The sequence below is a fragment of the Bos grunniens genome, chromosome 13 (genome assembly GCF_055505025.1).
Source record: "Bos grunniens cultivar Pamir isolate PY7600 chromosome 13, Bosgru_T2T1.0, whole genome shotgun sequence".
NCBI classification, from domain to species: Eukaryota; Metazoa; Chordata; class Mammalia; order Artiodactyla; family Bovidae; genus Bos; species Bos grunniens.
This window is the reverse complement of record NC_141177.1, coordinates 46,406,860-46,423,007: the sequence shown is the minus strand read 5'-3', so window position 1 is coordinate 46,423,007 and position 16,148 is coordinate 46,406,860. Positions and strand designations below refer to the sequence as shown.

The 16,148-nt window shown below is 37.8% G+C and overlaps 1 protein-coding gene across 14 annotated transcripts in view; it reads right to left on the bottom strand.

Moving 5' to 3' along the window:
• The window catches only part of LOC147360921 (ankyrin repeat domain-containing protein 26-like), a 61,466-nt gene that overhangs the window by 20,062 nt on the left and 25,256 nt on the right, over window positions 1–16,148 (bottom strand). For 9 of the 14 annotated variants that reach the window (XM_086333840.1, XM_086333846.1, XM_086333843.1 and 6 more), the window contains 9 exons: window positions 15,488–15,570; window positions 11,860–12,011; window positions 11,520–11,579; window positions 10,255–10,422; window positions 8,399–8,432; window positions 7,976–8,111; window positions 6,066–6,279; window positions 5,171–5,354; window positions 444–1,400 (listed from right to left, as the gene is read on the bottom strand). In XM_086333840.1, the coding sequence (XP_086189966.1) occupies window positions 444–1,400; window positions 5,171–5,354; window positions 6,066–6,279; window positions 7,976–8,111; window positions 8,399–8,432; window positions 10,255–10,422; window positions 11,520–11,579; window positions 11,860–12,011; window positions 15,488–15,570 (1,988 nt within the window). The other 5 variants (XM_086333842.1, XM_086333850.1, XM_086333852.1 and 2 more) reach the window with 2 other exon arrangements.

The following is a 16,148-nucleotide window of genomic DNA, read 5'->3' as shown; positions in this document are numbered from 1 at the left end:
TATAGCCTCTGGGAAACCTGGAATTAACTGTCAAGGTAATCCATGTAACTGAAGCTTAATTTTGAAATGTTCATTTTAGGTTTGAGCATTTCATTTATCTGCTTCATCACGATACTGACATGTGGTAACATAAAGATTAAAATTATTACCTTAATAGTAAAAGAGTAAATTACTAATATCTATCTGTATTAACAATTTAGAACCGAATCTCTTAACATTTCATAAGACATGATGTCTCTACTCAAAGTAAAGCATTTCCTGGGTCTAATTTTGATTTGCTGGAGACAAGTTGTGTTTTTAGGCTGGTTTAGAGACTATAGATTCACAGCCTATGTATTTTTATATTCAACTAGATTCAACATTTAGCCAGAATCAAGCCAAAATCAAAACTTTGAATTTTCTTTCAGGAAGTCTGAGAATTATTTCTCCTTCTGGATACTTACTTCTCTTTCTGCTTTTTCATTTTTGTACTGATACATTCTCTCTTTTAAATGATTACGTTCCTGGATTAACTCCTTGTTTCTTTCCTCCAGCATCAGACCTTGTTTCTCACTTTCAGCCTGAAGTTTTCTCATGATCTGCAGATACTGGTCTTGGATGCTAATGACTGTCTTCTCCTTACTGTTGGCTTTGTTTTGTGCATCATCCAGTTGCTGCCGGAGCAACATGTTTTCACTCCGGAGTTGAGATAATGTTTCCTCTAAGGAGTCCTGCTTTCCAAGGTATTTATTCACTTTTCCTTGTTCATTCAGATACAGGTGTTCAATTTCCTGCTTTTGACACTCTGCTTGGCAAAGGTCTCTCTGGACACGTTCTAACATCAAAATCGTTTCTCTAAGATTATCTCTCGTGTGCTGCAACTTGATTTTTACCTGATGGAATTTACTTTCTGCTGTAGAAAGTTGCTGGGAAAGCGCCTCATTCTTATCTTTTAGGTTAGCCACATCAGACTTCATTTTGTCCTGCAAGCATAACCACTCTTCTTCTGCTTTCTGGAAGGCAAGCTCCAGGTCTCTTTGTGATGTCTGACCTTGATCATGATCGTGAAAGGCAGCAGCCAGTCTAGAACGGTAGGATTCCACTTCTGTTTCCAGTCTTTGTTTGTTTTCTTTTTCGTTCTCCAGCTTAGACTTTAGCATTGTATTCTCAGCTGTCAGAACATTAAGCTGGTCTATATACTGGGATATAGTTTTTGTTAACCTTTCCTCATTCAGTTTTATAGTGTTTTGAGCATCATCATTCTTTGCTTTGACAATTTCAATGTCCTCAAAATAGTTCTTTTCCTTTTCCAGATTCTGGTTTTTCATTGCCTCTATTTCCAGTCTTAGCATGGCAATTTCATCCTGCAACATGTGGTTTTTGCACAACAGGTCTTTTGGTTCTTCAGGACCAGCAGAAGCCTAAGTGAAACAAAGGAGATTTTTAGCTAGTACACAATAAAGTAACATTTCATGATTTCCTCTGAAATGAAAGACTATCTTGTATGCTTATACAATGAAAGGCTGTACCAAGTGTGTCTCCAAAACAGAAAAAATAAGGCTCGATACAAACCTCAGACTTTATAAAAGCAGAAATTTTCAAATGTTCAAAAATTTAATTGAAGACAATGAATCCATGAAAGTCAAAAAGAAATCCCAGGAGACTTTTCAAGAAGCTCAGACCTGGAGAGGCTTTTCTCTGAACTACAATAAACCCAGAAGGCTTAAAATATAAGATTTATAGACCTGACTTCACTTAAAAATGGCATCTGATGTGAATATTTATACAATGGAAAACTACTAAGTCATAAAAAAGAATGAAATAATGCTATTTGCAGCAACAGGGATGGACCTAGACATTATCACCCTAAGTGAAGAAAGTCAGACAAAGACAAGTATTATATCATACTGCTTATATGTGGCGGAGAAGGCAATGGCACCCCACTCCAGTACTCTTGCCTGGAAAACCCATGGATGGAGGAGCCTGGTAGGCTGCAGTCCATGGGGTCGCTAAGAGTCGGACACGACTGAGCGACTTCACTTTCACTTTTTACTTTCATGCATTGGAGGAGGAAATGGCAACCGACTCCAGTGTTCTTGCCTGGAGAATCCCAGGGATGAGGGAGCCTGATGGGCTGCCGTCTATGGGGTCGCACAGAGTCGGACACGACAGAAGCGACTTAGCAGCAGCAGCAGCAGCTTATATATGGAATCTAAAATGAACTTATTCACAAAACGGAAAAACATAGAAAAAAAATTTATGGTCCTCATACGGGATGAGGGGGTAGGGGAAGGGATAAGTTAGGAGGTTGGGATTAACATATACATACTGCTGCTGCTGCTAAGTCGCTTCAGTCGTGTCCAACTCTGTTTAACCCTTAGAGGGCAGCCCACCAGGCTCCCCCATCCCTGGGACTCTCCAGGCAAGAATACTGGAGTGGGTTGCCATTTCCTTCTCCAATGCGTGAAAGTGAAAAGTGAAAGTGAAGTCGCTCAGTCGAGTCTGACTCTGTGCGACCCCATGGACTGCAGCCCATCAGGATCCCCCGTCCATGGGATTCTCCAGGCAAGAGTACTGGAGTGGGGTGCCATTGCCTTCTCCGAACATATACATACTAGTAGATGTAAAATAACCAGCAAGGATCTACTGTACAACATAAGGAACTACACTTAATATTCTGTAAGAAGAATCTGAAAAGGAAAATGTGTGTATGTGTGAGTGTGTGTGTGTGTGAGTGAGTGTGTACGTGTGTTAATCACTCAGTCATGTTTGACTCTTTGTGACCCCATGGACTGTAGCCCACCAGACTCCTCTGTCCATGGAATTTCCCAGGCAAGGATACGGGAGTGGGTAGCCATTTCCTTCTCCAGGGGATCTTCCCAACCCAGGGATTGAACCCAGGTCTCCTGCATTGCAGGCAGATTCTTTACAGTCTGTGCCAGCAGGGAAGCCTCATTTATACACACACACATACAAATATATCTGAATCACTGTGCTGTATACCTGAAACTAATGCAATATTGTAAATCAACTATAATTCAATAAACAACACCACTTGCTGGCTTTATAAATACTGCATCTGATACCTCCTATACAGCCACTTCACAGTAAGAGTGATTACTGTGTATATATTTAAATTTATTTAAATATACCAAATATATTAAATTTAATATTTAAATTTTATAGATTTAAATAGATTAAATTTCATATAAAGATTTTCCTTGAGAATATGCTACCTTCTAACATTTTCATAAGCAATTATAAGAATTATACCTATTGACAACTGTACTAAGTACTTCTACAAACATCAATTAACTCATTAGCTATAATGATTCTGGAAAGGGAGAAGTTAAAAATATAAGTAAGCTGCAGGTGTTTCACCAGGTCTTTTGACTCTACTAGTTCTCTTACATCAAACCACAGTTACTTCTCTAGTACAAACATATAAATACAAAATAAGCCTCCTATTTCATTCATGGCACATACACTAATGGGAAATAAGGTGAAATTTAGAAAGCTCTTCTTAGAAAACCATGAGATTATTTGCTGCTGCAATAAATTTCATTATCTTTCCATAATGTTTAATAGGGTAAGATGGGGGAAATACAATGAAAAACACTTAATAGCTATCACTAAATATATATTACGGCATATCTATCACTGTTTTCAAAAGTTCCTTGTACTGAAATAAGACACTACACAGAGCAGAGTGTTCATTTTCTCACAAGTAGAAGAATGACTTCCAAAATATGATCTCTGAACTGCCTATAGTTTCCTTCTTACCATCAGTGGAAGTGATAAACTACCCTAATGATGGGTCAAGGAAGTGAATTCACTACCAAACCCCAGAATATCTATTATTAGTAGCAAGTGCTTTTTTTCCCCCCTTGGTGGGAGAGAGGCACTTTTATAAGTTTATTCTAAAGAAACAACTTTTTAAAGTGTTCGAAACTGTTTTTACAATGGATGTTGCACTTTTTACAAATTGAAAAACAATAAACGATGTGAAAAGGTCGTTGACAGGGTGTTGGTTAAAGAAATGACAGTGGAGCCAAGAACGGACTCTGATTCAGACACTGACGGTGATGACGTGCATGGAGCGATGCTCACCCCAAAGCAGAGTGACTTTGTCGGGTGGTGCGGTCAATGGGGGAGCACACGCGGTCTTCCTGGCCTAAACCACAATCAGGGTTCCGGGTCCTTAGAGACAGTTGCAAAAGATTTGAGATCAATTCCTATGGAAAATAATAAAGGTCTCTCTTTGGACGAGGCCATTGTATGTCCCTACCTGACTGCTGTAGACAGATGGATTTGAATTACAAATAGTACTTTCCTGAGCTCTCCCTGAGAGCTTTCTGTTGCAGGAGATCTGCTGGTAGGACCTTGGGGATGAGACCCAGTCTGTATTTGAGAGGGATATCGGGCAGGGGAGTGAATTCCTCTGCTCTGAGATGCCACTCGACAACTCTTCAGAATGAAGGACAATCAACTTCAATAGTGTCTGGTTTCTACCAACTGCTGGAAAAAAATTCCACGGGGAACATTCTTGCACCTCTTGAGGATGCCACTTAACACCTGTCCTTGAGGACTCTACTGTGAGGGAGAACTCAGCTGGGAAAGCTGGAGCCAGCTCTGAGCTGTTCATGGGGAAGGTGGACTGGAGGGCTGACGGGCACAGAGGGAGGGGGGTCCACGACCCTCAGCCACCTGCCAGATTGAAGCCAAGAGGTAACTTGATGTAAAATTAGGTACCATTTTCCCTCCCAGTTCCCCTTCTTTTCTAGGCCTATTCGCTCACAAATGGTCCCTCAAGGCAGAAGGATCTGTTGCATGAGGTGGGCAGAGAGCTTAACCTCTAGTTTCTACACCAATCTCAACCCTGCGGTTTTTCAGTATCTATTGTGTGAGCTACTGACCATGACCTCTTTGTCCCTCTGATCATAAAAGTGCACCCAGCATTTTAGGATTATAGAATTCTTATTTCTGGCCCTGTTACTTTGGGAATTTTTAATTTCTTTTGCTTTTGTTTTTAAGAAGTAACCTAAAATTTCCTATAACAGTAAATAAAATGACACTAAATAACTGGTACAACACAAAATAAAATGGTATTTTTCAAAAAAAGAGGGATATTAGATATAATATTGATGAAGTAGTGTTAGAAATTTGAAATTTTCACCAAAGGTAACTCTACCTGATTCTGATTATTTGTCACAGTCTTCAGTTCCATTTCTAGTGCTCGGAGAGTGAGTTCAAGTTGCTGCTTCTTTTCAACTTCTTTACTATATTCATCTTCTTTTCCTCTTAACTGCTCCCTAATTTTTTCATATAACATATTGGAATTTCTTCTATTCTCTTCTTCTTGATTTAAGGTGAATCTGCAAAATTTAGAGATCTCTTCTTAGAAAATTATGAGATTATTTGCTGCTGCTGCAATAACTTTTGTTCCCTCTTCACAATGTTTAAAATAGTAAAAATGGGAGGAATACACTGAAAAACACTTAATGATCACTGTTTTCATACAGAGGGCTAAGAATAAAACTGCATAAAATTTTGTTTTTATTTTGTCTTGAGAAAAATGGCTACTTCATACCTCTGGGGGTCGGAATGTAAAGCAATATAAGCTTTCCTAAGAATAGTTTAGAAATATAGATCACAGATCTTTTTAAAATTTCTCTACTTTAACCAAATAATACAATATTATTAAAGAAAATGTATTCAAAATAATTAGAAAGGTAGAAATGAATTTATAGAAAAGATGCTCCTTGCAGTATTAAATAGAATACACAAAAGTGGAAAACAAGCGAAAGTCACTTTGGTAAATAATTAATGGGGTTTCCATTATGGTGGATTTCTGTATGGTCATCAAAATGATGATTTGGAAAAAATATACATTAAGTTATTAGAAGCATTCACTGTTAAGAACCTGTTATATTATTTCCAAGAATTTCACACTCCACAATACTAATGATGTTTTCTTCCCTGTAAAATCTGAGAAGGTAAGTTAGTCCTTATAATACATCTACATCTCTGCAGTATTAAAGGAAACAACAGTTCAAATATTTCTTTAAAAGCAAGATGTACGGTACCTCAAGCTTCTGTGCTCTCGTTCCCACTCCACTTTCTGATGCTCTAACTGTGATTTCACTTCTTTGGTTTCTGACAGCTCTTTTTGTAGCCCACAAAACTTGCTTTTCATTTTGTGAATTTCTCCTCTAAGTAGTTCACAGTGTTTTCTTTGAAAATTTACTAATCTGTCATGTGAAAAAATTGCATCCTGAATTTTCAACAAGCTACCAGAATCTTCATGATGAGAAAACAAAGATAGAAACAAACAAAAAAAATTAATGTGAATAAGTTTTGAATATAAAGGACTGTGCCTTTCATGGTCACTCATTCATGTACTGAACAAATATTAAGTGTCTATAGTACGGAAGACATTATTCTAAGCCCTGAAGATAAAACAGACACCCCTGGCTCTTGTTTAGCTTGAAGTCTAGTACAAGAGAAAGAGAAATCAAATAATTATGATCTCAGATAGATACTACAAGAAAAGAGAGTTCTATGATAACAGAACTTGAAATAGACTGGGTCCTGGAAAAATTTCCCTGGGGAAAAGATGTCACACTGAGAAATGGAGGATGAGCAGGAAGTAGTAAGCAGAGTAGGAGGAACAACCCCGTGGACAGTCTCCAGCTACCATATGTTTCTAACCAAGACAGAGTTAACAGCTACCGATTTACCTTCCTGAGTGGAGCAAGCAAAAACAACACGGACAAAATACATTAAACAATGATTTTCATGACAAGAACTTAAGGGAATGAAGGACAATGATCCCGGAAACACATGAGGTTAGCCTAAGGAACGCCCCAGCTCACTGCCTTGAGAGAATTTCCAAGCCCCAACATGGGGAGAAGGAACAGAAGCACAGTCCACTGGACTCCCCACGTGGAGGTGATGAAGCTGAGAGTCTGGTGAAACCAATGTGGGCAGAGATCACAGGACAAAACCGTGGAGAGGAGAGAGTGGGACAGAGAAAAGGGACCCAGGAGAACTGAGGAGGAGCCCCTCAGGTATTCAACAGAGGAACAGACAATGCACTTAAGTGAGAAACCACCTGAGATCAGGGAGAAACCACGTGGAAAGACTACAGGAAGCCGTGCCTGGAGCTCACGCGCTCCCAGGGATTCTATCTAGCCTCCTGAGCCAGGCGGGAAACACTCCTACCTACCAGAAGCATGAACAGGGTAGTCAGCAAGGTCTGGCCTCCAGGGCAGGAAATAATCAGCCCTAGCCCCAGGGCCCCTCTGGATGCACCTAATGCATCATGAGAAGCAAGAGCACAGAAGGATCTCTGGAAAACTCTCAATATTTGGAAACTAAATCATATGGATCTAAATAACCCTTATCAAAGAGGTAATGAAAAGAGAAAGTACAAAGTATTTTGAACTGAAGGAAAATGAAAACGTTAAGACCAGCAGACATTTTAGGAAACTGACAAGCTGATTCTAAAATTCATGTAGAAAGAAGGGTAAAAAATAAAACCAGATGAAGCTAGACAGTTGTGACCTTTAAGCAGGCAGCAAAAAGAATCAACAGTTGGGCTTTAAACAAGGGGGTAACATGATGAGACCTGAATTTTAAAAAATAGGTAATAATTACAGCTGCTGTGCAGGCCGAGGTTCCGTGAGGTGGAGTGGCAGGGAAAGAATTCCTGAGATTATTTCAGTTATTCTAGGAGGAAAATGATGCTGACCTGACCGTGGGTGAAGGCACAAGAAAGAATAAAAGTCAACAGAAGGTACAGTGAGTGAGAGGATCATAGGCCTGTGGCTCAGAGTATACACTCACTTTCATGTTCCTTTAATGCAAAACAAAATTCTGAGATGCACAGCACTGTAACACATCCCTGGCTCTAGAGCAGTACTGACAAGGTGTGCATATATTAGTACTCTAAACACAGACAGGCTTTCTGTTAACATTTACACTGTGGTCCTACCTTTACACCCCAAGTCAAGAGGTTCTACTTGCAACGTGGAATTTGCAGAGTGAAGTGCGTTGCCATCCTCAGAAACCATCTCAGACGACTGAGTTAAGTCATCCAGGTCGTTCACATAATTCATTTGCTCTTTGACCTAATATAAATAATACTGTTTCACAATGTCCTTAAAATATGTATAAAATATACTAAGTGTACAGAGGTGATAAATATCTCTTTATCAAAGCAAAAACAGATATTTCTTAAAAGAAGAGAGTTTTATCAAAAGGGTAAATTTACCAACAGTGTTTCTAAATGATGTGTTCAAAGTAAACTTCTCTACAACAAAGGAAGATTTTTTACTTTACCACTATTCCTTTTACAAAGTATTTTTGACAAGGATAATAATATTTTTGAAAGTTCATTTTTTTTTTTTTACTATACCTTCTTCTTTTCATACGGTGTTTTCCTTGCAGGCCTAAAAGAACAAATGATTCTCTTCAGGCTAATAGTAAATATTCAAAAATACAAACAATACCTAAACTTTTCTTTTTTTATATAAACTCTTTGCATTGGCAAATAATTTTCTATAAAAGGATGCAACAATAAACAAGAGGAGCATTAAAGGACAAAAAAATATGTCAGTAATATTAATAAAGTATTAAAGTTAGATCCAAGGAAAAGGAAAAACATATTACTTGCGTTATGTGATAGGAAACAGTGTACCAGTGTTTTTTGCACCTGTCCTTTAATCCCATGGATGGAGGAGCCTGGTAGGCTGCAGTCCATGGGGTTGCTAAGAGTTGGACACGACTGAGCGACTTCACTTCAGTTTTCAATAAGAACTAACCTTCATGGCAATAAAATGTATCTGGGAGGTATTCCTTCAGTCCTTCTAAGAAAGAAACCCATTTGAATAACCAAGACTTTTTGAGGACTTCCTAGGCATCGGTTATGCATTATTAGAACCACTTGACATGTCTTAAAGGCATTTTCATCCTCACAGTCATTCTGGGAGATAGGTATAGGAAGAAGTGGAGCACACAAAGCTGAGGAACTTGCCCAAGCTCACTCAACAGGTCATCAAACAGACCCAGAATTCAAGCCCAGAAATCTGGCTTCAACACTGCTCTTCCAAAATACGCTGAGAAAGGAATATTGAAAAGTTTTTTTAAGTAATATGAGAGCAAATGAATCTATAGTATTATTCCATGTCTAGCTATAGCTATAAATAATAATTTCTGAATCTTAAAACTTATTTCTCAAAAATTATAAAGACTTTAGAGGTAGGCAAGACTGGAGACCTACTTTAATAAAGTTTTGTTTTTTGTAAAGAAATTCATCAGTAGGCATTCATTCAACCATTCTGCTGTTTCTTCATTCATCTGACATACACTTATTGAGCACACAATATGTGTTAATGACACTCTTAGTACAGGAAGCACAGTTTTTGTCATTTAGATCTATATAATCTAAAAGAAATAATTTGTGAAAGACTGTTAGTAATTTTTTTCTATTGAATATAAACAAAATCTTCCCCTTTTGGTTGGAATCTATAAACAACTATGAAGTTAATATGATGTGACGTTTCAGAGCATCTTACAAAATCAAAGCTACTCACAATGTTACTATCAACTGAATCATCAAGGAATGATCAAATCCTATTCAGTATAGCCTAAATGTTTGTAAATTCACAATTATGTAATTTTTGAAAATCTATATATGATAGAACTAACTTAAGTAATCATTTGCATATTCTGTTACACAAGAATATTACTCTTCAGAACCAATGAGCAAGCCCTTATCATAAAACTAATACATGAACAGAACTATTATGTACAATTAGTTTACTGTAATAGTTTAAAGATAATGTCATACAATCAGTAAGCTTTCTGGTACTGGAAATGCAAACAAGATGAAACTAAATAAGCACATTTTCTGCTGGCTCATTTCCAATAGCATACACACTCTAAAAGCTTCCTTCTTAACATAAAACAAGAAACACCTTTGAACTCTACATTCCTCTTGAGTTACCATCCAGTTCTTCATTGCCTGTCCCAATAATATTCCCTAGGGAATGTTTATGTGTATTCACTACAGTCCAGCTTCCAAATGGACTATTTACTGAAATGACTTCTGACCAAAGGCACTGGCCCTCACCTTAACCTTTCAGCAGTGTTCATCCACTATAGTTGAGGAACCTCTTGTCTTGGCCTGAGCACTGTATTATGCTGCTCTATTTCCAGAAGAAGTATTTAATGCTAATATTTCTTCCCCTACAAAGAATCTGTAGAATGTACCTGTCATCATCCTGATCCACTTCCCTTAAAATGCTGTCATCATTCACGTGCAGCAGACCACCAGTCAGTGACTCAGTCTTTTCAAATACTGGTGCAATCATACATTCTTCTGGTGTCCGTTTGTCATTGTTCTTTTTCTTTACTTTCTTCCTGTGCACACCAGGATTGCTACGTTAAAAAATCCACAAAAAAGCCAATGTTTTCTAATAATTTGACTGATAAAGAATTTTAAAAAAAACCAATTTTTATAAAATTCCAACTCTTACCCATCTAAAGTCATTGATTAATTCACAAAACAGTTACGAAGTACCAACCATATGCAAGGAAACAAATTCTTCCTTCAAACACAGATATACAATTCTGATACAATATGATATGTAAAAGTTGACATATGAAAGTGATAAGTGAAATAAGGAAGGATTTGCAGAAGTGAAGACAGGAGGTCGTGAGAAACAGAAAAGGAAGAAAATGATTCTACTTGGAGATTCAAATATGAGCACAAACATCAGGCACATGGCACCTAGGCCGTTTCCTAGGAACCTGGAAGGAAGAGTATAAAATACATGGAAGAAAGTAAAGAGATGCATCTGGAAGGACATTGAGAAGAACCTCAAGAGCTACACTGAAAACCTGGATGGAGTCCACTGGCTAAGCACCTTGACTCTTAGACATGGCAGTCATAATTAGATTTACACTATATTTGTTATTTTGCTTCTGAATATAATAATGGTGAATTTAGGGATTTCCCTGGTGGTCCAGTGCTTAGGAGTCCCCCTGCCAATACAAGGGGCATGGGTTCGATTCCTGGTCAGGGAAGATCCCACATGCCATGGTGCAACTAAACCCATGCTCTGCAACTACTGAAGTCAGCACCCTAGAGCCCACGCTCAGTATCAAGAGAAGCCACCACACTACAGCAGCAAAGAACCAGTGCAGCCAAAAATAAATTAAAAAGAATTCAAAGAAAAAACTAACAATTAATTTAGATGATATTTTAAATGACATGAGGCATATATACCATGAAAGAAGAAATCAAGGAAATATTTGGCCAGGGGAGGGGAGTTTACTTTTAAACATGATGGGGTGACATCAGCAACATGGCTGAAAGACAGGTGCCTCATCAGTTTTCTCGCCACCAACAACACTTTGGCCTCCATCCATGGACATACTCAAAGGAGGAAAAACCCTGCCAACCAAGGGTACTCTATCCAGAAAAGTCTTTCAGAAATGAAGGATAAATAAAAACTTTCCCAGACAAAGCAAACCTGATGGAGTTCATCACCACTAGTCTCGCCTCATAATAAATGCTGAAAGAAGTCCTCAAACTGAAATGAAAGGATGTTCATTAGTGACATAAAATAAATTTAAATATACAGCACACTGGTTAAGGCAAATATGCAGTCAAATCCAGAATACTCTAACATGTAACATGGTGGTATGTTAACAAAGGAACTCTAGTATTAAGGCTAAAGAACAAGAGTATTAAAAATAACTATATCTCTAGTAAAATAGAAAATCTGTAAATCACAAACATTAGCTCAAGTTAGAAATTATTTTATAGGAAAATAACAAGTGACCTGCTGTTAAATATTGATATAGAATTACCTATCAGAATCTTCATTCTCCATAGCAGGAAACTCCTGGTTGCTGTTTCCTCCGCTCTTTCTCTGCTGAATCAATCCACTCTCATCAGCAGCGTCGCATACGTTGTCTGATATTTCCACTTCACTACTTTTGTGCTTCTTTTCTTCTTCAACCTTTAATGAAAGTTTGACACTAAGAATAATTGCTACTTCTTTATTATAAAGACCTTTGTTTTCAATTTTATTATTTGACTCAGTGTTTGCCCTGAATTTAACTGATAAAAATATATTTTTCTGTTTATTTTATCACTTACAAGTCACTGGAAGTTTTGTAAAATCTGCTCCTTTCTGTTTGAGGAAAAGAAACAAAATTCCCAAAATTTCAAAAATGGCTTTCTTAACAAGATGCAATTATTCACATTCAGTCTTCCCCATCTGACTGGCAGAGACAGAGAAATAAAAAGACAAAGACACAAAATCTGTCCTCTTTGGTCTTTACTACCTGGATTTTCCATTAAACAGCCAGATGTAGAGGATGTGACACCGTAGTGCCTCAGAAAGGAAACATTCTTTCTGCACTAAAGCTATTCTTTCCCCACTGCCTTTTACAATTCTTTTCTCACTTGGATCTGGGAGATAGCAAAAAGGTGATGGTGTTCACTAAAATAATGAACCAAAGTTTACCAAAACACAAGGAGCAGAAAGAAACTGAGGAGTTTAGTTAGTGTGGAATTCTGGAAAATAAGTAATGCTTCCCAATTCCACATTCAATAACCATCAAACCTTACAGCTAGAAGGTATAGAAATAATTACCTATTACTGCCCCACTATTTGGCACCCCACTCCAGTACTCTTGCCTGGAAAATCCCATGGACAGAGGAGCCTGGTAGGCTGTAGTCCATGAGGTCGCTAAGAGTCGGACACAACTGAGTGACTTCACTTTGACTTTTCACTTTCATGCATTGGAGAAGGAAATGGCAACCCACTCCAGTATCCTTGCCTGGAGAATCCCAGGGACGGGGGAGCCTGGTGGGCTGCCGTCTATGGGGTCACACAGAGTCGGACACGACTGAAGTGACTTAGCAGCAGCAGCAGCCCCACTATTTAACAAAAACAGCAATAAAATAAAAAAATGTTCAAGGTTTTGTTCAAAGCCCCTAAAGCAGTACTCCTTAGCAAAAAGAGATGATACAATTCTGTGACATTGAATGTGATAAATTACCAAATGAACTCATCAGATTAATCAGATAAGTTAAAAGCATGACTTTGACACAGTAATTCAATGCCTTAGTTGGAGGGTAGGGCTCATCTCCTTTTTTTTTTTTTAAACAGGAGAATACATAGATTTTTTTTTTTATATTGTTCAAAGTCAGTCAAAGCACCTCTTACACAAAAGAGCAAACAATTTTAAAAACCTATTACTGAAGAAAGAAAAATCTCACATTATCTCAAAACTCAGTTTTCTCCTTTGGAGATAAACACTTAAATTTTTTAAATTTTTCTTTTTTTGCTCAGGGTTTATACTACCTATGGGCTTCCCTGGTGGCTCAAATGTTAAAGAATCTACCTTCAATGCGGGAGACCTGTGTTTGATCCTTGGGTTGGGAAGTTCCCCTGGAGATGGGAACAGCTACCCACTGTGGTATTCTTTCTGGCCTGGAGAATTCCATGGACAGAGGAGCCTGGCAGGCTACAGTCCAAGGGTTCGCAAAGAGCTGGACATGAGTGAGCAACTTTCACACACATACACACATACTACCTATATGACAAAATCATACATGTCAAAACTTTCTACATTTTAGTAAACAACATAATGGAATGGTCTGTCTAAAAAGAAACATCTGAGAGTGGTGATTAAAACATATGTGGGAGCACATGTATTTGTTATTAAAAAGATCCTAAAGTGGCCATGCTGGAAATCTAAGTGCCCAGGGACTGTGGAAAGCAGAGATCACATATAATCAACCACAATGAAGAGATTAGAGGGAACATGTGTTCATGTCCCTTCTCTCAGTCACTGCTTTCTTCCCATTCTATGGAAATACAACTTCCCATTCTATGGAAATACAAGCTAAAGGAAAAAAAAAAAAAACCCACAAAACCCTAGCTGATTATACTTCTGAAGCAATTTCCTTGGTGCTTATTCTGGCTCAGAAGATCACATGGTAGATAGTTAAATGAGTTTCCCAGTCCATAGGAAAGACTGATAGAGACAGAATTAGATATTAGATTGATTGAAGGATAAAAGCCATGAAAATAGTTTCCTGAATTCCTATTATTGAGATAACAATTGATTTCTACACAATTACCTATTTAGATGACCCCGCTTTATTCATAAGTGGAAAATCAAAATGGACCAGATCATCGAGAAAGAGAAAAACCAAAGCAAGAGTAAATGAACCTCTCCCTCTTTTGGAAGTTGAATTTTCTCTTTCCAGAGGCAGCAACTCTACTTGTAACATGTCTATTTCATTTTTAAACCTCTAAATGCTGCTGCTGCTAAGTCGCCTCCGTCGTGTCCAACTCTGTGCGACCCCATAGACGGCAGCCCATCAGGCTCCGCCGTCCCTGGGATTCTCCAGGTAAGAACACTGGAGTGGGTTGCCATTTCCTTCTCCAATGCAGGAAAGTGAAAAGTGAAAGTGAAGTCGCTCAGTTGTGTCTGACTCTTCGCGACCCCATGGACTGCAGCCTACCAGGCTCCTCCGTCCATGGGATTTTCCAGGCAAGAGTACTCGAGTGGGGCACCATCGCCTTCTCCGAAACCTCTGAATAGCCTTCTCTAATTCTTCATTTACATACACTTCAGATGCGCGGTGACTGTTAGGTGGAGAAGAATTCCCATTTTCTAATTTGGGTTCCACGCTTTTGTTGTCACTAGCACTGCAATTATCTGCATGCAGTGGCTTCTGGAACTAGTCCTGTATTGTTTTATTTTTCAGATCAGATTTTTTTTAACAGTAGGAGGACTGTGAATTTTTATTTGAATTATGTGTTTCATCTTACCAGAGCAGACAAGCTGCAGACTACAATGACATGCCTATCCCATGTCTAATTTCCGATTAGTGGGATCTTGCCTCAGATTTTGTGACATTTGTGTATCAAACTATTGGTCTTCTTTCACTTTAAATGTAATTACCGGGTCCCTTACATTTTTATTTTCTATATCATTATAAAAACTCTCCTCAATTTTGATAAACACATGTTCAATGTCTAGTTGATCATTTTCAAAGTCTACTTTATTTTCAGGGAAACAAAGCTTTGAAGATGACTGACAAGTTTATCCCAGGGACCCAGAATTTACAGATGATGGGAAAACATTTTTGAGACTGAGTTCTTTTTGTTCAGAAAATGCTTGGAATACTAGAGAGACAGATACTCCAAATGCATCTTTTTCCTCACAATCAGGTATATTATTTGTGAGATTAGGAGATATTTCCTTTTGGTTTGCTCCTTCTTTAGGGTTATCACATAGTGGATCTTCCTCAGGACAAACGATAATTTGATATTCCTCACAAATTTCACCGAACTTCTGCTTTAACTCATTTGTGATGGGTTTTAACTTATCTTTCCATTCTAATTTGCCTTGTTTGATACACATTTTCTCATACAGTATTAAACCAGAAATTGAAATTTACAGTTTTACATACCTGTGAAAGGTTATTTTCATCTCCATCAAGTTTTTCTTGTTCTTCCTCTGCTATCATTTCCAAGTCTAGTTCTGTTGACAAAGCTGCATGTTTAGTTAAAATTACTTAGAATATTTAGGTAAAAGACATAATGTTCATTTAAAACATAGATCTACAACATTGTATCAAATGACAGATTAAGTCAATCTTAATCTTCAGCTGAATATTTACTTCTTTAAGAACTACTTCCAATGATCTAAAAACTTCAACAAACCATTTGGAATATACCAGATGTCACCCGGTTACAGGCAAACAGCTCAAAGATTCATTCACAGATTCATTCAAATATCAGTGAACAAAACGAAATGTCAAAATACAGGGCAGACATATAAAGTCACCATATATTCTCGTCTCTACTTCATAACAGGACCTTTTTAACAATACACCAAGCTTCAACTGTAACATTATTCATGGTTTATAAAATTCCTCTTACTTTTTATGCTTTTATCAGTTCCTTAATCCAAAATGCTTCCCTGTGCTCTTCTGACAAATTACTTTTCATCTTTTAAAGCTCAACCTGTTTTGTGAAGTTGTCTTTGGTTACTGCTATCTTTCCCCTGATAAACAGGTATCTCTTTCCTTGTAGCTACCTTACTTTAAAGATTTTTCTATTGTATCTTTC